The sequence below is a fragment of the Pristis pectinata genome, chromosome 21, assembly GCF_009764475.1.
Source record: "Pristis pectinata isolate sPriPec2 chromosome 21, sPriPec2.1.pri, whole genome shotgun sequence".
Taxonomy (NCBI): domain Eukaryota; kingdom Metazoa; phylum Chordata; class Chondrichthyes; order Rhinopristiformes; family Pristidae; genus Pristis; species Pristis pectinata.
This window is the reverse complement of record NC_067425.1, coordinates 3,301,734-3,323,124: the sequence shown is the minus strand read 5'-3', so window position 1 is coordinate 3,323,124 and position 21,391 is coordinate 3,301,734. Positions and strand designations below refer to the sequence as shown.

The 21,391-nt window shown below is 49.0% G+C and overlaps 1 protein-coding gene across 1 annotated transcript; it reads right to left on the bottom strand.

The window, feature by feature from the left end:
• Positions 1–1,082: 1,082 nt before the first annotated feature.
• LOC127581170 (pinopsin-like) lies at positions 1,083–13,194 on the bottom strand. The gene is made up of 5 exons (XM_052035252.1): positions 12,888–13,194; positions 11,414–11,596; positions 10,421–10,566; positions 5,624–5,863; positions 1,083–1,229 (listed from the first exon to the last, which is right to left on the bottom strand). Exons 1-5 carry the CDS (start codon positions 13,135–13,137, stop codon positions 1,083–1,085), a joined length of 966 nt encoding a protein of 321 aa, XP_051891212.1. The 5' UTR covers positions 13,138–13,194.
• Between the last annotated feature and the right edge of the window lie 8,197 nt (positions 13,195–21,391).

Sequence of the window (21,391 nt, the reverse complement as noted above, 5' to 3'; positions counted from 1 at the left end):
CACAATTAATAAGTGTCAGCACTGGCAGATGTGTTTGGTATGGCTGGTGGATTCAATACAGAGTTCATGGAACCTATAGAGAGAGGCTGCCCTGCCCACTGATCATACAGCCGCGTCTTTCTCCCTGCTCACCTCCATTCCCTTTCCTAGAATCACAGAGATACAGCAGAGAAACAGGCACTTTGGCCCGCTGAGTCCGCACCGACCATCAACCCCCCAAATACACTAACCCTACATTAATCCCATTTTCTATTCCCCCACATGCCCATCAACCCAACCCAACCCCCCCCCCCCCCCCACCGCCCAGATCCCACCACTCACCCACACAATAGGGACAATTTACAGTGGCCAATTAACCCACTAACCTGCACATCGTTGGGATGTGGGAGGAAACTGGAGCATCTGAGGGAAACCCACTTGGTCTCAAGGAGAATGTGCAAATTCCACACATAAGACAAGTTTTTCACTGTACCTCGGTACAAGTGACAATAATAAACCAATACCAATACAGTACCTGAGGTCAGGTTTGAACCTGGGTCTCTAGTGCGTGAGGTACTGGTTCTACTAGCTGCACCACTGTGCCACCCACCTTTCCCACCCCTTCTAATCCTGTTCTCCCTTCACTCCCCATGCTCTTTAATATTCTACCCAGTTTAATTCCACTCCCCATATCCTTTAGTATCCCGCTGTTCTAATCCCACTCTCCCCAGCTGCAGCTGAACCTCTCATCCAGTCTCGCCCTTCAATCCCATTCCCAATACATTGTGTCTTGGGATTAGCTGGGATGTAGCCAGTGCAATGCTGGAAGCAGTTCTGATTCAAGGAGAAGGAAATCTTAGCCCAGGATGGAAGGAGTGACTGCGCTGAGCTGGAACTGGGCAAGAATGTAGAGGAGTGTGCTGGTGTGTAGGGGGAGCTGGGGGAGTACACTTGTCTTCTGGTTGGGTGTGGAGTCCTGAGCAGTGACTTTTAGAGTGAGGTTTACAAATCAGGCAGAGAAAGGAGTTGCTGATGGAGAGGGAGACACGGGGGCGGGGGGGGGGGGAGGTTTCTGTTCCTGGGGGCAGCATCATTGGCGAGCTTCAGGCTGGTGAGACTCTGTTGCCACCCCCTTCAGAGAGGGTGATGGTCTCGGTGTGACTCCCTGCAGTGGAGCTGGAGGTCGTCTCTTCATCCCCGGCAAACGGGTTGCGGCCGCAACACACAGTGGTCAGCAGGCAGTTCCGGAACTGCAGGGGGAAGAGAAAGGAGAAACGGTCAGACCCTGGGGAAGAGGAGAGGGAGAGGGAGAGAAAGGAGAGGGAGAGGGAGGGGGGTAGCGAGAGAGAGGGCCAGGGGGAGAGGTTATCGATAGACATCCCAATACACTTTACAGCCAACAAGAGTCGCAAAGAGGTACAGCATGGAAAAAGGCTCTCCGGCCCACCATCTCTGTTGACCATCAACTGCCCATTTTAACTAACCCCATCTTCAACAATTTCTTTCCCCCCACAGATGCTGCTCAACCCGCTGAGTTCCTCCAGCAGATTGTTGCTCCAGATTCCAGCGTCTGCATTCTCCTGTGTCTCCAATATTTATTCTCATCTCATTCCCACCAACGCCTCCCAGATTCTCACACTCACTCACACCTTAGGGAGCAATTTACGGGTAGCAATTAACCTACCAACCCACACATCCCTGACTATGATGGCTGAAAGTGTTTGGGATCCCACTGAGAATCTCAAGGACATGTATCAGGAGGTCACAGAAGCCCAGCGGCACCTCACAAAATACCCCCTCATCCGTTCCTACATGTCCATCACTGAGTCTGTAGTGCTCACATCAGCCTCCTCAGTCACCCCAGAACCCACACGACTGGAGTGGAAGCAATTATCTGAGGGACTTAGACTCTGTCTTTACCTCTCATTGTCTTGGTGAAGCAGCCAGCATAGTCAAAGACCCCACCCACCTGAGTCATTCTCTTTTCTCTCCTCTTCCATTGGGTAGAAGATACAGGAGCCTGAGGGCATGTACCACCAGACTTAAGGACAGCTTCTACCCCACTGTGATAAGACTATTGAACGGTTCCCTTATGCAATGAGATGGACTATGACCTCATGATCTACCTTGTTGCGACCTTGCACCTTATCGCACTGCACTTTCTCTGTAGCTGTGACACTTTACTCTGTACTGTTATTATTTTTACCTGTACTACATCAATGGACTCTGCACTAACCCAATGTAATTGCACTGTGTAATGAATTAACTTGTATGATCGGTATGCAAGACAAATTTTTCACTATACCTCGGTACAAGTGACAATAATAAACCAATACCAATACCAGTTCCTGTCTCTGCGAGGCAACAACAGCCTACATTTATGAAACGCTTCCCCTCCCTTCTTACATCATGAGCTGGTTTCACAGGCTGGCAGGCTACTTCCTTTGGCTGGGGAGCCAGTAGGTTCATAAAATCAGAACCCAAGAAGGAGGCCATTCAACCCATTGTGCCCAGCCTAACCCCACTTTTCCAGTCTACATCCTGGTATGAGGAGGGGTTCTGCCTCCTCCACCCTTTCAGGCAATCCAGACCCCTTCCACCCTCCGGACCCCTGGATAAGGGGTTAGCCAGTCCCAACTGCAATTAGGAGAGGTTTCTTCATTTGGAATATTGTTAATCCTTTTCTCTGGAGCATCAGAGGCTGAGATGTAACCTGATTGAAGTATATTAAAGTACGAGAGGCATAGATAGGGTGGATAGTCCTTTTCCCAGTGTGGAAATGTCAAATACTAGAGGGCAGAGGTTTAAGGTGAGAGGGGGGAAGTTTAAAGGAGATTTACGAGGCAAGTTATTTTTTATCCAGAGAGTGGTGGGTGCCTGGAACACGCTGCCAGGGGAGGTGGTGGAAGCAGATACAATAGCAACACTTAAGAGGCATTTAGACAGACACACGAACAGGCAAGGAATGGAGGGATATAGACCGTGTGCAGGCAGCTGTGCAGTTTAAATTGGCATCATGATCGACACAGACATAGTGGGACAAAGGGCCTGTTCCTGCGTGATACTGTTCTACGTTCTGCACCCCAGAACCCTGCAGGAGCTCGGTCAGTGAACATATTACAGGATGACATTGACAGGTTCTTGGACATTGGATGGGAAAATGGACAAGGCACAGGATCGGTTGTGATCTCACTGAAAGGGGAAGTAGCTCAAGAAGTCAAATGGTCTTCTCCTCCCAATCCTATTCATCAACCCACCACATCAAGTAACAGTGACACAGTTGGTAGAGCTGCTTCATCACTGCTCCAGCAACCCAGGTTCAATCCTGACCTCTGGTGCTGTCTGCGTGCATGTTCTCCCCGTGACCACATAGGTTTCCCCCGGAGCTGCAGTTTCCTCTCACATGTGTAGGTTAGTAGGTTAATTGGCCGCTGTAAATTTTCCCAAGTGTGTAGGTGAGTGGTAGAATCTGGGAGGAAGATGATGGGGATATGGGGAGAATAAAATGGGATTAGTGCAGATGGTTGGCATGGACTCAGTGGGCCAAAGGACCTGTTTTGTCATATAGCACATAAACCACAAGGAAAATAACAATCAGGCGGCAGGTTCAGAACCCTTCCCCTGTGTGTCTCTGGCCTGGCTGAGTGAAGTGCTGTCTCTGCTCTGATCTGCATTCAGGTTTCACTCCAGAGAAAAAACTTTAAAACAACTTTGTTTATACAGCACGGTAACAGACCCTTCCGGCCCAACAAGCCCACACTGCCCAATTACACCCATGTTAACCTGCTAACCAGTACGTCTTTGTAAGCACAAAAATGTCACCCTACGTTCCTGGTGTAGTACCGAGGGAATGCTACACTTCAGGGGGCATGCAGAGCTAAGGCCACGTCAGGTGGACACAAACAGTCTCACAGTATTGCCTCAAGAAGAGCAGGAGGTTCCCCCTGGTGTCCTGGGTGAATAGTTATCCCTCCACGTGGGATCTTACCCTGTCAGCTGCTGTATTCTCAACGTCATTACACTTCAAAAGAGTCTTGTCAGCTACGAAGCACTTGGACATCCTCGGGTAGGGAAAGAAAGCAGTGCTGTAATCTGAAGTGTTTTTAGATCAGCCACCCTGAGACACCATCCTCAGCCCAGCCACCAGGTGCCAGTGGCAGGCAGAATCCAGAGGCCGGGGAGGGAGGAATTCTGATAATCCGCTATCCAACCATTCAGAAATCCTGATGATTGGGCATCCGGCTCTGCAGGTAATGTTTGCCACACTCCCCATCCATTCACTGGGACCTGCTCCCCACGCTCTCTTTAACTCACCTCTTCTGTTTCTTGAGCTTCCTTTTAAATTTAGCAGATTAACTGAAATGTATAACATCTTCAAAAAAAAACTGCTTTTAAAGTGTTGGAATGTTAATAAAATCTGCTGGTCTGGCACCAGTGAAGTCCCAGACCTGGCGGATTAATGGAGTTTTACTGGGAAATTCATCCTGCGTCACAGATCCTGCCTGGGCGAGACGCCTCAGAGCCTTGAGACCCAGCCACATTCCCGGGTTTCTGTAAAAGTTAGACAACCAAGACTCTGCAGAACCAGGAGAAAGGAAAGGCAGCACAACACAGGCAGTGCTCCTCCCCCTCCACCCACCTTCTTATTCTGGCTACTGCCCTCTTCCTTCCCAGTCCTGATGAAGGGACTTGGCCCGAAACATTGACGGTTTATTTCCCTCCATGGATGCTGCCTGACCTGCTGAGTTCCTCCAGCACTTTTTGTGTATTGCAGCACAACTAATGTTGCCTGACCTCCATATTCTGCTGGCGTTGGTGGGAATATTCTAGAGTTGGTGAGAGTATTCTCCCAAGCACAGCTAAAGGCAAACATGGGGAGAAATAAGGGGAACAAAGGACTGCAGATGCTGGAATCTAGATGAAAACACTATGATGCTGGAGGAACTCAGCAGGCCAGGCAGCATCTGTGGAGAAAAGCAGGCGGTCAACGTTTCGGGTCAGGACCCTTCTTCAGGACTCAAGAAGGGTCCTGACCTGAAACGTTGACCGCCTGCTTTTCTCCACAGATGCTGCCTGGCCTGCTGAGTTCCTCCAGCATCATAGTGTTTTTTATGGGGAGGAATAACTGCAGGGGCACGAAAGAAGATTGCATTCATGTGTACTATCTTCAGTGTTTTATTAGGCAAAAATAATTAGAAATATTAAAAAAAAACTATTGATTGGTCAATTCTTGATTGTCAGTCAGGTAAGAAGCTAGCTGTTAACCATTCAGCAGCCTGAAGACCCACACTCAATGTTTCAGGAACAGCTTCTTCCCCTCCGCCATCAGATTTCTGAACGGCCCATGAACACTACCTCATTATTCCTCTTTTGCACTATTTATTTATTTTTGTAACTTATAGTAATGTTTATGTCTTTGCACTGTACTGCTGCTGCAAAACAACAAAATTCACGACATATGTCAGTGATAATAAACCTGATTCTGACCATTCCACTGCAGAAGGTGGAGCACAACATGATTAACATGTCAGGTGACCAATGTCAGGAGTGCCTGGAGGCAGGGCAGAGTGAGGTTTGGCAGTCGTGTGATGAAACCTCTAGGAGGGTCGGAACTGTCCAGTGAAGGGGTGAGAACTGGTTGTACCTGTTTGTTCATGAAGACATAGATGACGGGGTTGTAGATGGTGGCAGTCTTTGAGAAATAGGAAGGCATGGAGGCCAGAGTGGGCTGAATCACAATGTCCTTGTTAACAGCAACCACCATGGCAAAGCTGGCATAGGGCAGCCAGCAGACTAGGAAGGCCATCACCATGGCAATCACCATGCGGGTCACCTCTCGCTCGGCTCGCTGTGTGGTCTGGCTATCCTTCTGCTGCTGAGCGATCTGTGGAGGCAAGAGACAGAGCTCACTCACATGCTATGGAACCTCATCAATGGGGGTCAGGATCACAGCACCAGCAATGGACCATTGTCCTGTTAAACTCTTCCAAGGCAAGAGTTAGACACAGGATGAAGCTCCCTCTACACTGTCCCATCACACACTCCTGGGGTCAGACACAGTGAAGCTACCTCCGCACCATCCCATCACACACTCCCAGGGTTAGACACAAAGTGAAGGAGTAGGGAGTATTGAAGAGATAGGAAGGTTGCAGAGGGACCTAGACAGTTTAGGAGAATGGGCAAGGAAATGGCAGATGAGATTCAATGTAGGGAAATGTGCAGTTGTACACTTTGGAAGCAGAAATAAGCGGGCAGATTATTATCTAGGAGGAGAGAAAATCCAAAGCACGGAAGTACAAAGGGACTTGGGGGTACTCGTGCAGGATACCTTAAAGGTTAACCACCAGGTCGGATCGGTGGTAAAGAAAGCGAATGCTATGTTAGCATTCATTTCGAGAGGTATAGTGTATAAAAGTAAGGAAGTGTTGATGAGGCTCTACGGGGCACTAGTGAGGCCTCATTTGGAATATTGTGCGCAGTTTTGGGCCCCACATCTTAGGAAGGATGTGTTGATGTTGGAGAGGGTTCAGAGGAGATTTACGAGGATGATTCCAGGAATGAAAGGGCTTACGTATGAGGAGTGTTTGTCGGCTCTTGGACTGTACTCACTGGAGTACAGAAGAATGAGAGGGGACCTCATAGCGACATTTAAAATATTGATAGGAAAGGACAGAGTAAATGTGGCTGGGCTGTTTTCCTTGGTGGGTGAGTCCAGGACTAGAGGGCACAATCTTAGAATTAGAGGGTACAGTTTCAAAACAGAGATGAGGAAAAATTTCTTTAGCCAGAGGGTGGTGAATTTGTGGAACTCCTTGCCACGTACAGCAGTGGAGGCCAGATCAGTGGGGGCATTCAAGGAGGAGACAGATAGATATCTAAATAGTCAGGGTATCATGGGGATAAGGCCGGTAATTGGGAATAGAATAGTTTTTTTTCTTCTTCTTCCCCCATTTCTCATTTCTATTTCCCTTTCCTTGGAGCAGACTCGATGGGCCAAATGGCCTGCTTCTGCTCCCTTGTCTTGTGATCTTGTGAAGCTCCCTCTTACACTGTCCAATCACACACTCCTGGGGTCAGACACAAAGTGAAGCTCCCTCTTACACCGTCCCATCACACACTCCTGGGGTCAGACACAGAGTGAAGCTCCCTCTACACTGTCCCATCACACACTCCCAGAGTCAGACACAGAGTGAAGGTCCCTCTGCACCGTCCCGTCCCATCACACAATCCTGGGGTCAGACACAGAGTGAAGCTCCCTCCTCACTGTCCCATCACACACTCCTGGGGTCAGACACAGATTGAAGCTCCCTCTACACTGTCCCATCACACACTCCCAGGGTCGGACACAGAGTGAAGCTCCCTCTACACTTTCCCAACACACTCTGCCAGGGCTGTGTAGTGCTGCACTGATTGGTGAATTGGGAGCACCTGACTCCAATCTGTGAGCTGGCTGCAGCAGTCAGTGTGGTAGGAACTCTGGGGTTGAGAGGAGGTGGAGAGAGGTTATAGTTCTTCATCCACCTTGTTGTGGGAGAGAGGAGAGGAAGAGGAGTTTATTTTTGGAGAAAAGAAGGAGACTCCTTATATACTATAAGGTAGGTGACTGTGTGGCAGAAGACTGTTGGAGGAGGCTGAAAGATTGCTGGGGTGGGGTTGCAAACCTATGAAGAATCAAGGACTGTGTAAAAAGACAACTTTAATGCCAGTGAACTCCCTCCCTAGCCCAAATGCCTGGCCCAGGTCAGCTGGGGCTGTCTGGGTGAAGAAGGTTTTCCTTACACCTTTGGACTTTAAGGCCTCAGCAGCTTCCAATTGACCTGGGTGAAGAGGCTTCTCCCAGCTGAAGAGCTGGAGCTGTGAAACAACGGAGCCACCAGATCTTGATCAGTTAGGGAGATGGGCTGATGAATGGAAAATGTATTTCAACTTGAATAAGTGTGAGATGATGCATTTTGGATAGTCAAACCAGAGTAGGACATACTGTACAGTGAATGGCAGGGCACTGATCAGTGTTGTGGAACAGAGGGACCTGGGAGTACAAATGCACAGTTTGCTGAAAGCTGCCATGCAAGTAGACAGGGTGGTGAAGAAGGTGTTTAGCATGCTGGCCTTCATCAGTCAGGGCATTGAGTTCAGGAGAAGGTACATTATGTTGCAGTTATATAAGACATCGGTGAGGCTGCACTTGGAGTATTGTGTACAGTTTTGGTCACCCTGTTATAGGAAGGACATTGTCAAGCTGCAGAAGAGATTTACGAGAATGCTGCCTGGACTAGAGGGCCTGTGTAATATATTGGGAGAGGTTGGCCATGCTGAATCTTTATTCCTTGGAGTGTAGGAGAATGAGGGGTGACCTCATAGAAGTTTATAAATCATGAGGGGTATGGATAGGATGGACGGTCATAGTCTTTTCCCCAGGGTTGGGGAGTCCATAACTAGAGGGCACATATACAAGATAAGAGGGGAGAGATTTAAAAGAGACCTGAGAGGTACCTTCTTTACATGGAGGGTCATGAGTACCTGGAAGGAGCTGCCAGAGGAAGTGGTCGAGGCGGGTACAATTGCAACATTTAAGAGGCATTTGGATAGGTATGGAGGGGAGGGGCTTGGAGGGTTATGGGCTGAATGTGGGCATCTGGGACAAGCAGGGAAGATGCTGTGGTTGGTATGGACCAGTTGGGCCAAAGGGCCTGTTCCTGTGCTCTATTACTGTACGACTCTATGACCATCCTGAGCTTCCCCAACCCTTCCCCTCCCCAATTCATCTCCCCTCTCCTTTGTGTTATTTCATTGTACGGTCATTGTTTCTGCTGGGGTGGGTGTGGTTTTTTTTTACCTGATAACCACCCCATCCTCTCCATTGGCGGGATCCCCCTACAGTTACATGGGTGTAGCAGCTCCATTGCTCCTGTAGCTCCGTAACCATTCAAACTATTGTTAGCAAAAAATAGGATGAAGAGTTATGTTCACCCAAACATGACCACGGAGGCCTGTGTGAAGATAGCAGCCAAGGTTTCAGCCCCTTGGTGGTTGTTGTGGCCTCAAGTGTATGGGAAGGATGTGTTCTTTCTGAAGACTGAGCGGGTGCCTGGCTCTGAGCAAGGTGCTCACTATGGGTGGGACCTTCCTGCTGGTGGTCCCACTGGAGACCACCACACAGTGGGTCATCTTCTCCAGTGTCCCACCCTTCATTGCTGGTGAGCTCTTCCTCCCCCACCTGCACCATCTGGGGCAGCAGAGTTTGGGGATCACCCCATTCCTGCTCGGTCTTCGGGAGAGCAGCCTCCGCTGTGTCTCCTTCCACCACTGGCTGTTCATGCAGCTGGTGCGGGAGGAGGATGCTGAGGGACATTTTGGTGTCCAGTGCAGGGACAGCCTACTGCACCTTCTGTACCTTGTACATCGTGCTATGGAAGAACTGGTGTCCACTGTCTCTCTGGAGGCCTTACGGGTCCAGTGGGCACAACAGGGGCTGGGGTCTATCTTGGACTGGGGTGGGTCATGTTTTAATGTAAAACTATGTAAATACTGTGATGAAAGTTGTATAAATAAGGTTGGACACAGGATAAGATTCCTGCTAAACTTTTCCAGTTCTGCACTGTGACATTTCCCATTCTCTCACCCATACTTATCCTCAGGATAGAAATGACCTGATCCAGTCACATTCATTACTCCCTACACACACAACTATTGTGGGACTAGAGCAGTGGCTTCAGACTCCCTCCTCCTGAGGGACATAGTGAACTATATCGACAAGGCAACTAATGTTGTGGGTTATTCTACTTTGTGACAGATTTACCAAATTCCGATTCTTAACTTGGCTGGCTTTGAACCCACAACCTCTGGGATTTATTGGTTTAAGACTGGAACCAATCAGGTTGAGTCTTGTTGCAAAGAACAACCTGCCGGGGGAACTCAGTGGTACGAGCAGCATCTATCGAGGGAAATGGACAGTCGATGTTTTGGGTCAAGACCCTTCATCTGGACTGAGAGAGAGAGGGGAGATAGCCAGTATAAAGAGGTGAGGGGAAGGGGTGGGGCAGGAGCTGGCAGGGAATGGGTGGATCCAGATTGGGGGAGGGGAGGGGGGGGTTGTTAGGCAGATGGAGGAGGGAAGAGTGTAAATAGCGACAGAGGCTGGGAAGTGATGGGTGGAGGCAACAAAGGGCTGCAGATGATGGAATCTGATAGGAGAGGAAGGTGGAGCCTGGAACCAAATAAGGGAGGTGGGAGGGACAGTATGTTGATGATTAGACTTGTAAACTCAGAGACTATGGTTTGAGTCCCACCAGACACCACAGATAATGGGCAGGATCCATGGGCTGGCTGGTCTGCAGTGACTGGGGGGCCAGAGAGCTGGGTTACGCAGATCCGCAGAGTGACGGAAGAGGATTGGGAGCGAAGCACGGATCCCTGGAGCAGAAAGATTCACCAAACTCACGGCTCGGAGGACCACCAACAGGCTGGCGTAGGAGAAGATGATCAGGCTCAGGGGCATCATGAAGCAGGTGACGAACAGGACGACCACGTAGCTGTTGTTGTTGGTCCCACCGGTGTACCAGTTCGGTCCACAAGATGTCCGCAGTCCTAGTGCCCAGAAAGGAAAATGTCCTTAGTTAGTGAAAGCAGTTGATTGGCATGTCCCACAGAGAGGTGGTGCCCTCCCATTGCCTCAACCCACACTAGGGGCACCTAGTGTGCACACCCCCTCACTACAGACACGCACGTGGGCACACCAAAGGGAAGTAAGAAATATTTCCAATTGTTTGCACACAGCAAGATCCTACAACAGTAACATGATAACAATCAGGAAGTCTGCTTACTGGATTGAATAAGCGATGAGTCACATCATGTTTGATGTGTGTGTGTATATATGGATGCGTGAGGGAGAGATGGCTGTGATTTGAAAGCAACAGCCTCTGGTGCCCCAGAGGGCAGACACCAAAGGGCGTAGGGGAAAGGAAAGGAAAGTCAACCCTGGGGACGGTCAAGGTCCACAGGAGAAAGTGCAAAGATTCATCCAGGGGAGAACCAGCGGGAGATACTGGGATACTGAGGGTGGACCTCTTGGAGGCTTTTACTGAAATGAATGGGTTTGGTCAGCATGGGATTTCAACCCAGGAACAAGTGTCATAAATGTGATATGGTTATTAATAACTCCATTTGGGAATTCTGGAGAAACAGTGAAATATTGGAATTCTGTATCAAGAGGGCTGAAGGAACTTGACTGTCGGCTAGATTCAAGGCTGGTACCAGTAGACCTGTGGACATTGAGGGACTTGAGATAATAGGATCCTGGTGGGAGCGGGGACTGAAGGCAGAAGGTCATCACACAGGATGGACAGGTAAAGCAGCTCGAGTGAGCGACTGGTGATGTCTCTGGTGGAATGGTGTTGTGGAGAGTGGGGATCCTGAGTCCTGAGCATGCTCTTACCCTCGGGAACATAGCTGCACCATCCGAACAGAGGTGGGGCAGTCCAGACCAACGACCAGAGCCAGGTGAAGAGGCAGCCCCAGACCGCATGCCGCTGTTGGAAGCGGAAGTCACCCATGGGTTTGCAGATGACGATGTACCGTTCGAAAGCCAGGATGGCCAGTGACCACAGTCCCACAATACCTGTCCAGGAAGGACACAGCAAAGATCTCACTCACTCTTTCTGTGAACCAGCTGCTCCCTGCAGGACCAGGATGGAGGCAATCTCAGCCTTGTCCTGACTCTGTCCTCTTGTCCTGTTCTGTACCTCACTGCTACTGTCAGGCAGAGGGTACAGAAGCCTGAAGCCCCACACCAGCGGGTTCAGGAACAGCTACTTTCTACAACTATCAAGTTTTTGAACTGACCTGCACACCCCTAACCCTACCTCAACAACAGAACTCTACGGACCACCTCTCGCACTGCCATGGACTTGTCTCTTTTTTTTGCACTTATGTCTTTTTTTGCAGTCTTTTGTTTTCTCTTCACTGTCTTGGATAATTTATGTTCTGTGTGTTGCATCAACCTACGTCCCTATGACACTGCTATAAGCAAGATTTTCATTGTACCTGTACCTCATCATACTTGTGCAGATGACAATAAACTCCACGTGACTTGAGTTGACTCCCTCATTAGTTGCCTCCATTGATCTGAAACTGCCCCCTTCTCTCTCTGTCCCGCCACACTGGGATTTCCTCAAGATGAGTCCGTTTGGGACATCTTGTGCTACCAGTGCTTCCTACAGCACAGGGAGAGGGACCTTTTTGTCTCTCTCACAGGATCTGGCGTCGCTGGTGAAGTCAACATTTATCGCCTATCCCTAGCTGCCCCTGAGAAGGTGAGGGAGAGCTGCCACCCTGAACTGCTGCAGTCCTTCTGGTGAAGGTGCTCCCACCATGCTGCTGGGGAGGGAGTTCCAGGCTTTGGACCCAGTGACAGTGAAGCACCGGCAATAGATTTCCAAGTCAGGATGGTGGGTGACCATCTTGGCTTAGACATGCACATCACCATTCAGCCCATCACACTGTACTGGCTCTTAGAGAGAGGTCACTGATTAGTCCCACTTCCTGCTCTTTAAGGAACATGTGCCAAGAGTTATGGAATAGAGTACTTGAATCACCAATGCATAGAAGGCTACAGACTAAATATAGGTAAATGGGGCTCGTATAGATGTACAATGGTCAGGATGGAGATGGTGGGCCAAAGGGCCTGTTTCTGTGCTTTACAACTCTAGTAACGATCAGTCATGAAGTGACAATGATGGAATAGGCTTGAGAGTCCAAATGGCCTCTTCCTGTTCCCAATGCACCTGGCTCAGACCAGGATCAATCCAGATATCTCTTCCTTAAGGACCAGGGGTTCCCTAGGTCATGGACCATGGGAGGGGAAGCCCCCCCCCCCCATGGACCCACAGGGGCAGCCTAGGATCACCCACCTGTCAGAGACACCATGAAGCCTTCGAACTGACATACGGTCTCCCCCAGGGTGAAGTAACCGTTGAGGTTGTTGGAGAAGCTGATCGTGCTGCCAAAGAAAGTGACCATCAGGTTGGCCACGGCCAGGTTTACCAGGATGTAGTTGAGGGGAGAGCGAAGTTTCTTGTACTTGATGGACACCAGGATGACCAGACCGTTCACAAAGGAGGCCAGGAAGACCACCAAACCCATCAGCGTGGCCACTGCCATGTAGGTGCTCTTCGGGGCAAAGTACGGCCATTGGGGACCATCAAAAGCGCCGATGGTCCCGTTGTAGGAGGCTGGAAGAGCCGAGGAAAACTCCATCGGAGTAAAATCCCCTGGTGGTAGTTCTCCTCCTGACTCTGAGGAGCTTAACCATCCATGATCTACAGCGGGAGCTCCGAGGGACCGTTAAACCCTGTTATAAAGGTGAAGCAGCTTAGCACCATATTAGATGGGCTCACTCCCCAGGGACTGTAATCTTTCTTACCATCCATTTAGGATAATTGCTGCTTCGAGGGGATTAGTTTTTAAAGTGCTTTCTTTAATTACAATTCACTGAAGCTGTGGTCAGTTTCCCTGTGACTCCCAGCTGTGGGGGGAGTCAGTTTGAATTGACTTTGAAGATCTATTTACTTTTACCTTGCTGAGGCCCCAACTATTCATGATCTGCATTAATGACTTAGACACAGAGACCAAGTGTACCCTAGCCAAATCTGCCGATGATACAAGATCAGTGGGTGAGCAGATTGTGAGGACACACAGAGCCTGCAGAGGGATATAGAGAGGGTAGGGGAGTGGGCAAGGCGTTGGCAGATGGAGTATAATGTGGGGAAATGTGAAGTTATCCACTTTGGAAGGAAGATTGAAAAAGCAAATTTTTATTTAAACCAAGTGAGATTCACCTCCTGAACAAAGCCTTTCCACCATCTACAAAGAGACCAATCAGCATGGTTTGCTCTCCACTTACCTGGATGAGTGCTGTTCCAAACACATTCAAAAAGCTTGACACATTGATGCAATCACGAAGAAGGCACACCAGTGGCTCTATTTCATTAGGAGTTTGAGGAGATTTGGTCTGTCACCAAAGACTCTTACAAATTTCTACAGATGTACGGTGGAGAGCATTCTGACCCGTTGCATCATTGCCTGGTATGGAGGCTCCAATGTGTAGGATCGCAAGAGGCTGCAGAGGGTTGTAGACTCAGCCAGCTCCATCACAGGCATAACCCTCCCCACCATTGAGGACATCTTCAAGAGGCGGTGCCTCAGTAAGGTGGCATCCATCACAAAGGACCCTCACCACCTGGGACATGCCCTCTTCTTGTTACTATCATCAGGGAGGAGGTACAGGAGCCTGAAGACCCACACTCAGCGATTTAGGAACAGCTTCTTCCCCTCCACCATCAGAATTCTGAATGGTCCATGAACACTGCCTGGCTATTTCTTCTTTTATGCACCATTTATTTTATAATTCATAGTAATTTTTATGTCTTTGCACTGTACTGCTGCCACAAAACAACAAATTTCATATTGTATAAGTCAGTGATAATAAACGTGATTCTGATGAAATGCTGTGAGATGGAGGGAAAGAAGGGGCCTAAACTGAAGCAGCTTCCTGGGGTTGAGTACCTGGAGTGGGGATCTGCTGTTAGTTACAGGTGATGATAAGGAAGTGTCCACAGTGGAGGGAGAGAGATCTTGAAAAGATCTGAAGGAGCTCGGACACAAGAAGTTAGAATGTGGGTACAAAGATAATTAGGAAGGCTAGTGTTAGCCTTTTATTGCAAAGGGTATGGAGTAACAAAGTAGGGGAATGTTGAAGCAACTTTACAGGGCACTGATGAGTGCACCAGACATTCAGTGCGCTCTGCTCTCTGGTAATTAAGGATGTACGTGCACTGGAGGCGGCAAAGTGCAGGTTCACTCTGATCCCTGGGATGAAGGGGTTATCGTATGGAGAGGGGTTAGGCGGGTTGGACCAGTATGTGTTAAGGAGTTCAGAAGAATGAGGTGATCTTATTGAAACATATCAGATCCTGAGGGAGAGTGACAGGGTGGGTGCTGACAGGATGTTTTCCCCAGTGGGGATATCATTTCAGTAAAAGGGGTCACTCATTTAGGATGGAGACAAGGAGTAATTGGCCTCTCTCCCTCTCTCCCTCTCCCCACTCTCTGACAGCAGTCACTGGCTCCTGATGAGGTGTGGGAGTGTTTCAGAAGCTGTGATGCTGTGTTAGAGATTGAAACGGCTTCCTGGGGCTGAGCACCTGGAGCAGGAACCTGCTGTTAGTTACAGGTGAACTGAATCGGTGATTGTGATGGCGAGGAAGTGTCAGAGTGGAAGGAGAGATATTTTGAGCAGATCTGAAGGAGCTCGGGTAGGTTTGAGCTGACCTCAAACATGTCGCCAAGGTTTGACACTTTCCCTGCTTCGGGGAGCAGTTTAATTTTCAATCAGTTTTTGGATTTGGGCATCATATTTATTGTGTATTCCTAACTGCCCCTGAGAAGGTGGGAGTGAGCCCCTGTATTGAACCACTACAGTCTGTGTGGTGAAGGTGCTCTCTCAATGTGCTGTTGGGGAGTGAGTTCCAGGATTTAAAAGTAGTGGCCATGAAGGATCAGTGACATATTTCCAAGTCAGGATGGTGTGTGACTTGAAGGGGAACCTGCAGGTGGTGGTGTTCCCCTGTGCCTGCTCAGCTCGTCCTCCTCGACGGGAGAGATGGTGGGTTTGGGAGGTGCTGTCGGAGTATCCTGGACAAGTAACTGCAGCGAATTTTGTCAGTGGTGCATACTGCACCAGGGAATGAATGTTCAGGGTGGGGTAGGGGTAGTGGTTCAGGTGGGTTAACTTGTCCTGGATGGTGTTGAGCTTCTTGAATGTCCTGGAACTGCACTCATCCAGGCAAGTGGAGAACAAACCATCTTGATTTTGTGCCTTGTAGATGGTGGAAAGGCTTTGGGATGTCAGGAGGTGAGCCACTCGCTGCAGGATCCCTAGCCTCTGAACTGCTCTTGTAGCCACAGCGTTTATGCGGCTGATCCAGTTGAAATTCTTATCAATGGTGACCGACAGGATATTGATGGAGGGGACTCTGTAATGGTAATGTTATTGAATATCAAGGGTAGGTGGTTAGACTCGCTGTTGGAAATGGTCGGTGTTTAATATTTGTGGTGTGAATGTCACCAGCCCACACCTGAACATTGCTGCATGCAGACATGAGTTTCTTCATTTACTGAGGAGTTGTGAATTGAATTAAACATTGTACACCTATCAGCGAACATCCCCAGTTCTGAACGTGAAGAAAGGAAGGTCATTGATAAAGTAGCTGAAGATGGTTGGACCCAGGACACTGCCCTGAGGAACTCCTGCAGTGATGTCCTGGGGCTAGGATGATGGACCTCTGACACCCACATCTTCTGTGTAAGGTCTGACCCCATCCACTGGAGTCCTTGATGCGCCTTGGCTTCAGTTTTACCCAGGCTCCTGGATACCACACTCGGTCAATGCCTTGATGTTGAGGGCAGTCACTCACACTTCACTCTTGGATAAAGTATCAATAAGCTCAGGAGGCAGTGGCTCTAGAATCTTCATCATCATTTTTGCATCAATACAACAGGAGCAGAAATGACAAAAAGTGAACTACACTGAAGTGCTCTACATCCAATGAAGTTGCTGCCCTTCTACATCCACCCCAGAGCAGATGGGACCTCGTATTAACATTTTGTCCAATCGACATTAGTACTGCCCCTGTGGCGCTCAGTTCAGTGGATTGCCAGCCTGGATTGTTATGCTCAAGGAATTGTTGAAGATGGCCAATGAGGGCAGGGCAGTGGATGTTGTATACAGAGACTTTAGTAAAGCTTCCAACAAGGTTCCTTGTGTTAGGCTGATCCAGAAGATTAAGGCACATGGGATCCATACAAACTTGTTAGATTGGATTCAAAACTGGCTTGGCCATAGAAGATGGAGTGTAATGGTGAAGGGGTGTTATACTGACTGGAGGTCTGTGATCAGTGGTGTTCCACAGGGATCTGTGCTGGGGCATCTGTTTGTGATGTAAACAAATTGATTTGGATGAAAATGTAGGTGGACTGATCAATGAGTTTGCAGATGACACAAAGATTGGTGGAGTTGTGGATAGTGAGGAAGTTGCCATATGTCGGTTGGAGGTGTGGGAAGAGAAATGGCAGATAGTTTTTAATCTGGACAAGTGTGAGGTGTTGCTCTTTACGAGGTCAAATACAAGAGCAGCAAATGGCACGACCCTTAGGAGCATTGATGTACAGAGGGGTCTTGGCAAGTCCATAGCTCCCTGAAAGTGACTACACAAGTGGATAGGGTGGTAAAGAAGGCATGCGGCATACTTGCCTTCATCAGTTGAGGCACTGAGTATAAAAGTTGGTAAGTCATGTTGCAGCTCTATAATACTTTGGTTAGGCCACATTTGCAGCACTGTGCAGTTCTGGTCAGTGCATTACAGGAAGGGTGTGGAGGCTTTGGAGATGTGCAGAGAAGGTTTATCAGGATGTTGGCCTGGATTAGAGAGTATTAGTTGTAAGGAGAAGTTGGACAAACTTGAATTGTTTTCTCTGGAGCATTGGAGACTGAGGGCCAAACTGATAGAAGTGTATAAAATTATCCCCGTGCAGGCAGATGGGATTGATTTAAATCGGCATCATGTTCAGCACAAGCATTGTGGGCCGAAGGGCCTGTTCCTGTGCTGTACTGTTCTATGCTTGGAGTGAGACTATGTGGCAGAAACCTCTGGCTCAGAAGGCAGTTCACTACCATTGAGTCACGGCTGAAGTGAAGGTGGAGTCCAGGAGCTGGTTTTTTCCAGCCGATCTCGTCGATGTCTATTCAATGAGCTATTATCATTAGTGCTGTGGTGAACTTGTTGTAACTGTGAGGGAAGCTTTTCCAGTGAAGCAGAAGCACCCACCATGTTGCTCTAATCCCTCCCCAAGGTTTAATGTTAATGAAGTTAAGTTAAATGATGCAGCTGAAACCTGTCAACCTGGAGATCCTGGCTAAGTCGTTAGGTATCCCAGCCTGATGATGATTGGTGTCCTTCTGAGTGACCCTGGGGTGGTTCTCAAGTAATACTCAAAAGAATTTGCGACTCTGAGCACTCAGTATGGAGCAGGAGTTCAATGTCCCGATGTCAGGGTGGAGCTGAATACTGCTGGGGATTATCAGGTGTAGACTTTCCATCAGAGCTGTGGAGGTGTCAGAGCTCTTAGCAGAGGACCTGTTGAAGCATGGTCACTCCTGGAATGTAGGACATGTGGCAGCCGGTGTGTGCACAGGAGGATCCCACAAGCCCTTCATAAAATCCCAATGCATTTATCAGACAAGGGAGGGAGTCTCTCTGGTGTCCCTGGAGGGTAGAAGGGGCTGAGTTTAATGCTTGATCCAAAAGCCAGCATCTCCAACAGGGCAGGCAGAGTTGGTGCAGGACCTGGGAGAGCTGGGGGCGAGTTGGCAGTCAAAGGTGTAACAGAGTGAGCCACAGATCAGAGGCTGTGAGGAGAAGATCTGGCGACAAATTTATCTCTCAACCAAAGTGGCTAATAACAAATCTCGCTGTATCTCTTGTTACTGCTTGTGAGATCTTGCTGTACACACAGCAGCTGCCACTTTTCGACCAAGGATAATAATTATTTCACAGATATCTAAATTTAGCAAAATGAACCATTTTATTGATTGTGTACATAAGTTAAGACATCTGGTGTTCAATCCCACACGTGTGGGGCTGAGTGGTTTCCTGTTCCTCTGCTCGCTATGACTTGGCTGTTTCAGGTTTAATAATGTTCAGTAATGGGTGTCTGTCACATTCACTCCGTCACTCGCTAACTTACACTGGCCTCTCCTCTCCCTGTCTGTGCACTGGTGGTTTAAGGAGGTGGGAGAGGGTGATCAGAGAGTGAGCACTAACTGCCGCACCGTCAGGTCCAACGGCAAGGATGTCCAAGTTAAATGGTGACCAGGTTCTGAGGCACAGACTTGGCACACCTGAGCACGGACACACATACCCCACATTAAAAGGATCTGAGCATGGGCGTCTTCCACTCCTCAGAGGAAGAGGGAGCAAGTCATCCTCAGCCTCAAGGGAACCCTAAAGAAGTCTGGAAGAACTCAGTAGGTCAGGCAGCATCTGTAGATGGAAATGGACAGTGGACATTTCAGTTCCTAATGCAAAATGTCAACTGTCTACTTCCCCCCCACAGATGCTGCCTGACTTGCTGAGTTTCTCCAGCATCTGCAGTCTCTTGTGTCTCCCTGAGGAAGTCTGGTGTGAATGGCCGCTCCACTTGTACTGCCACCTCAGCAGCTCCAGGGGTCACTGTTAATCCAGGTTTGCCAAACAGCAGTAGAGCAGGGACTTAGTTCATCTGCTCACACCGTGAACAGTGTGTTGCTCACCTTGGGCTGGTGTAAACAAAGATTCACATTTCTAGAGCACCTTTTACGTAAAGCACAACAGGGTAGAAATGTCAAATACTAGAGGGCATAGCTTTAAGGTGAGAGGGGAAAAGTTTATAGGGATGTGCGGGGCCAGTTTTTTACACAGAGAGTGGTGGGTGTCTGGACTGGGCTGCCGGGGGTGGTGGTGGAGGCAGACACAATAGTGGTGTTTAGGGGGCTTTTAGATAGGTACATGAAGATGCAGGGAATGGAGGGATATGGATTATATGCAGGCAGAAGGGATTAGTTTAATTCGGCATCATGCTCAGCACAGACATGGCGGGCTGAAGGGCCTGTTCCTGAGCTGTACTATTCTAGATTCTATGTAACTCAGGAGTGTGATGGAGCACCTGCCTGGATGTATGCTGTACCAACAACTCTCAAAGAAGCTCGACACCATCCAGGATCAAGCAGCCCACAATCGGCACCCTAAGCACTCCCTTCTCCACCACTGTTGCACAGTGGCTGCAGTGCGCACTGTCTACAAAATGCACTGGAGTTACCCACCCAGGCTACTCCCACAGCACCTCCCAAACCAATGACAAAGGCAGCAGGCACAGGGGAACGCCACCACCTGCAGGCTCCCCTCCAAGTTGTGCACTGTGCTGCCTTTGATATAAGTCGCTGCTCCTTCATCATCTCTGGGTCTAAATCCTGGAATCCCCTCCCCTGTGGGAGCACCGTCACCAGAAGGACAGCAGTGGTTCAAAAAGGTGAATGGCCCTCAACTTCTCAAGGGCAATTAGGGATGGGAAATAAATGCTGGCCTTGCCACTGACACCCAGATCCTCAAAATAAAAAGCACCCCAATGCACTTTACATCCAATAAGGTGTCTTTTGAAGTGCAGTGACTGACATCTTGTGGGGAACAAGGTAGTCAGACTGTGCATAGAGATCCCACAAACAGCTATGTGAAATTGACCAGAGCTGATGTCTGAGGGATATGTATTGACAAAAACCATTCGCCTTTCCTACAGAGGGAGCCTGGCCCTCTCAGTCTTACCTACACGTCCTACAAAGAGAACAGAGAAGCATCAGAAAGCCTGCTGATCATCGACAACCTGACCTTGAGCCAGAGTTGTTCCAGGCTGTGAGAACGGTGGCTGAGGAACAGATTTTTAAATTGTTGCCTCAGCCCCTCCCACATTGGCTCAATGCCCATTAACACTCTGATAGTAATCTGGGTTCATCCTGCTTTCACTAATCTGTGGCCCACTGCCCTCTGAGTCACTCCTCTCAGTGGGGAACTACAGAGAGAGGAAGGAGTTGTAAACAGCGAGTGTGATAAACACTTACAATCTTCAAACCAAGTTGGTGATTATTTGATTTGGAGGCCACAATTATAGAGTGAGTGGAAGGCTGTGATTTGTGTTATTTGCCTGTTACACCAGATACTGCACAGAATTAATAGTTTGGAGAGAGGCCATTCGGTCCCACTGCTCTGTGCTGGTGTTTCTGCTCCTCCTTCCCCTCTCCCGGTCTCACTCCATCACAGTGTCCCTCCTTTCTCTCTCTCTCATGTAAAATCCACGACTGTTGTTCTCGTGGACTTTTGATATACTGAGTGCCGTGCTGGGGGCGGAGGCATTGAGCACAGGAACAGGCCCTTCAACCCACCAGGTCCATGCTGACCAGCAAGCACTCATATGCACTAATTTTACACTAATCCCATTTTATCCTCCCCACATTCCCATCCACTCCCCCCAGATTCCACCCCCTCACCTACACACTAGGGGCAATTTACAGCAGCCAATTAACCCACTGACTCATATGTCTTTGGGACGTGGGAGGAAACTGGAGCACCCCGGGGGAAACCCACACAGTCACAGGGAGAACATGCAAACTCCACACAGACAGCGCCCGAGGTCAGGATTAAACCCGGGTCTCTGACGCTGTGAGGCAGCGGCTCTACCCACTGTGTCACTTGCAGCTATGAAGAGTCACTCGGGACTTTCAGAGGGGAACAAGTTCGGCATTTGAGAGAAATAATTTGCAGGGTTACAG

Excerpts from the sequence above, each read along its gene's own strand:
- LOC127581170 (XM_052035252.1), bottom strand. The coding sequence starts at position 13,137 with ATGGCAGTGGCCACGCTGATGGGTTTGGTGGTCTTCCTGGCCTCCTTT. Across the intron at positions 5,864-10,420 it reads TGTTGGTGGTCCTCCGAGCC|ATCGCTCAGCAGCAGAAGGA; the intron begins GTGAGTTTGGTG and ends TTGCCTCCACAG. Across the intron at positions 1,230-5,623 it reads ATGTCTTCATGAACAAACAG|TTCCGGAACTGCCTGCTGAC; the intron begins GTACAACCAGTT and ends TTCCCCCTGCAG.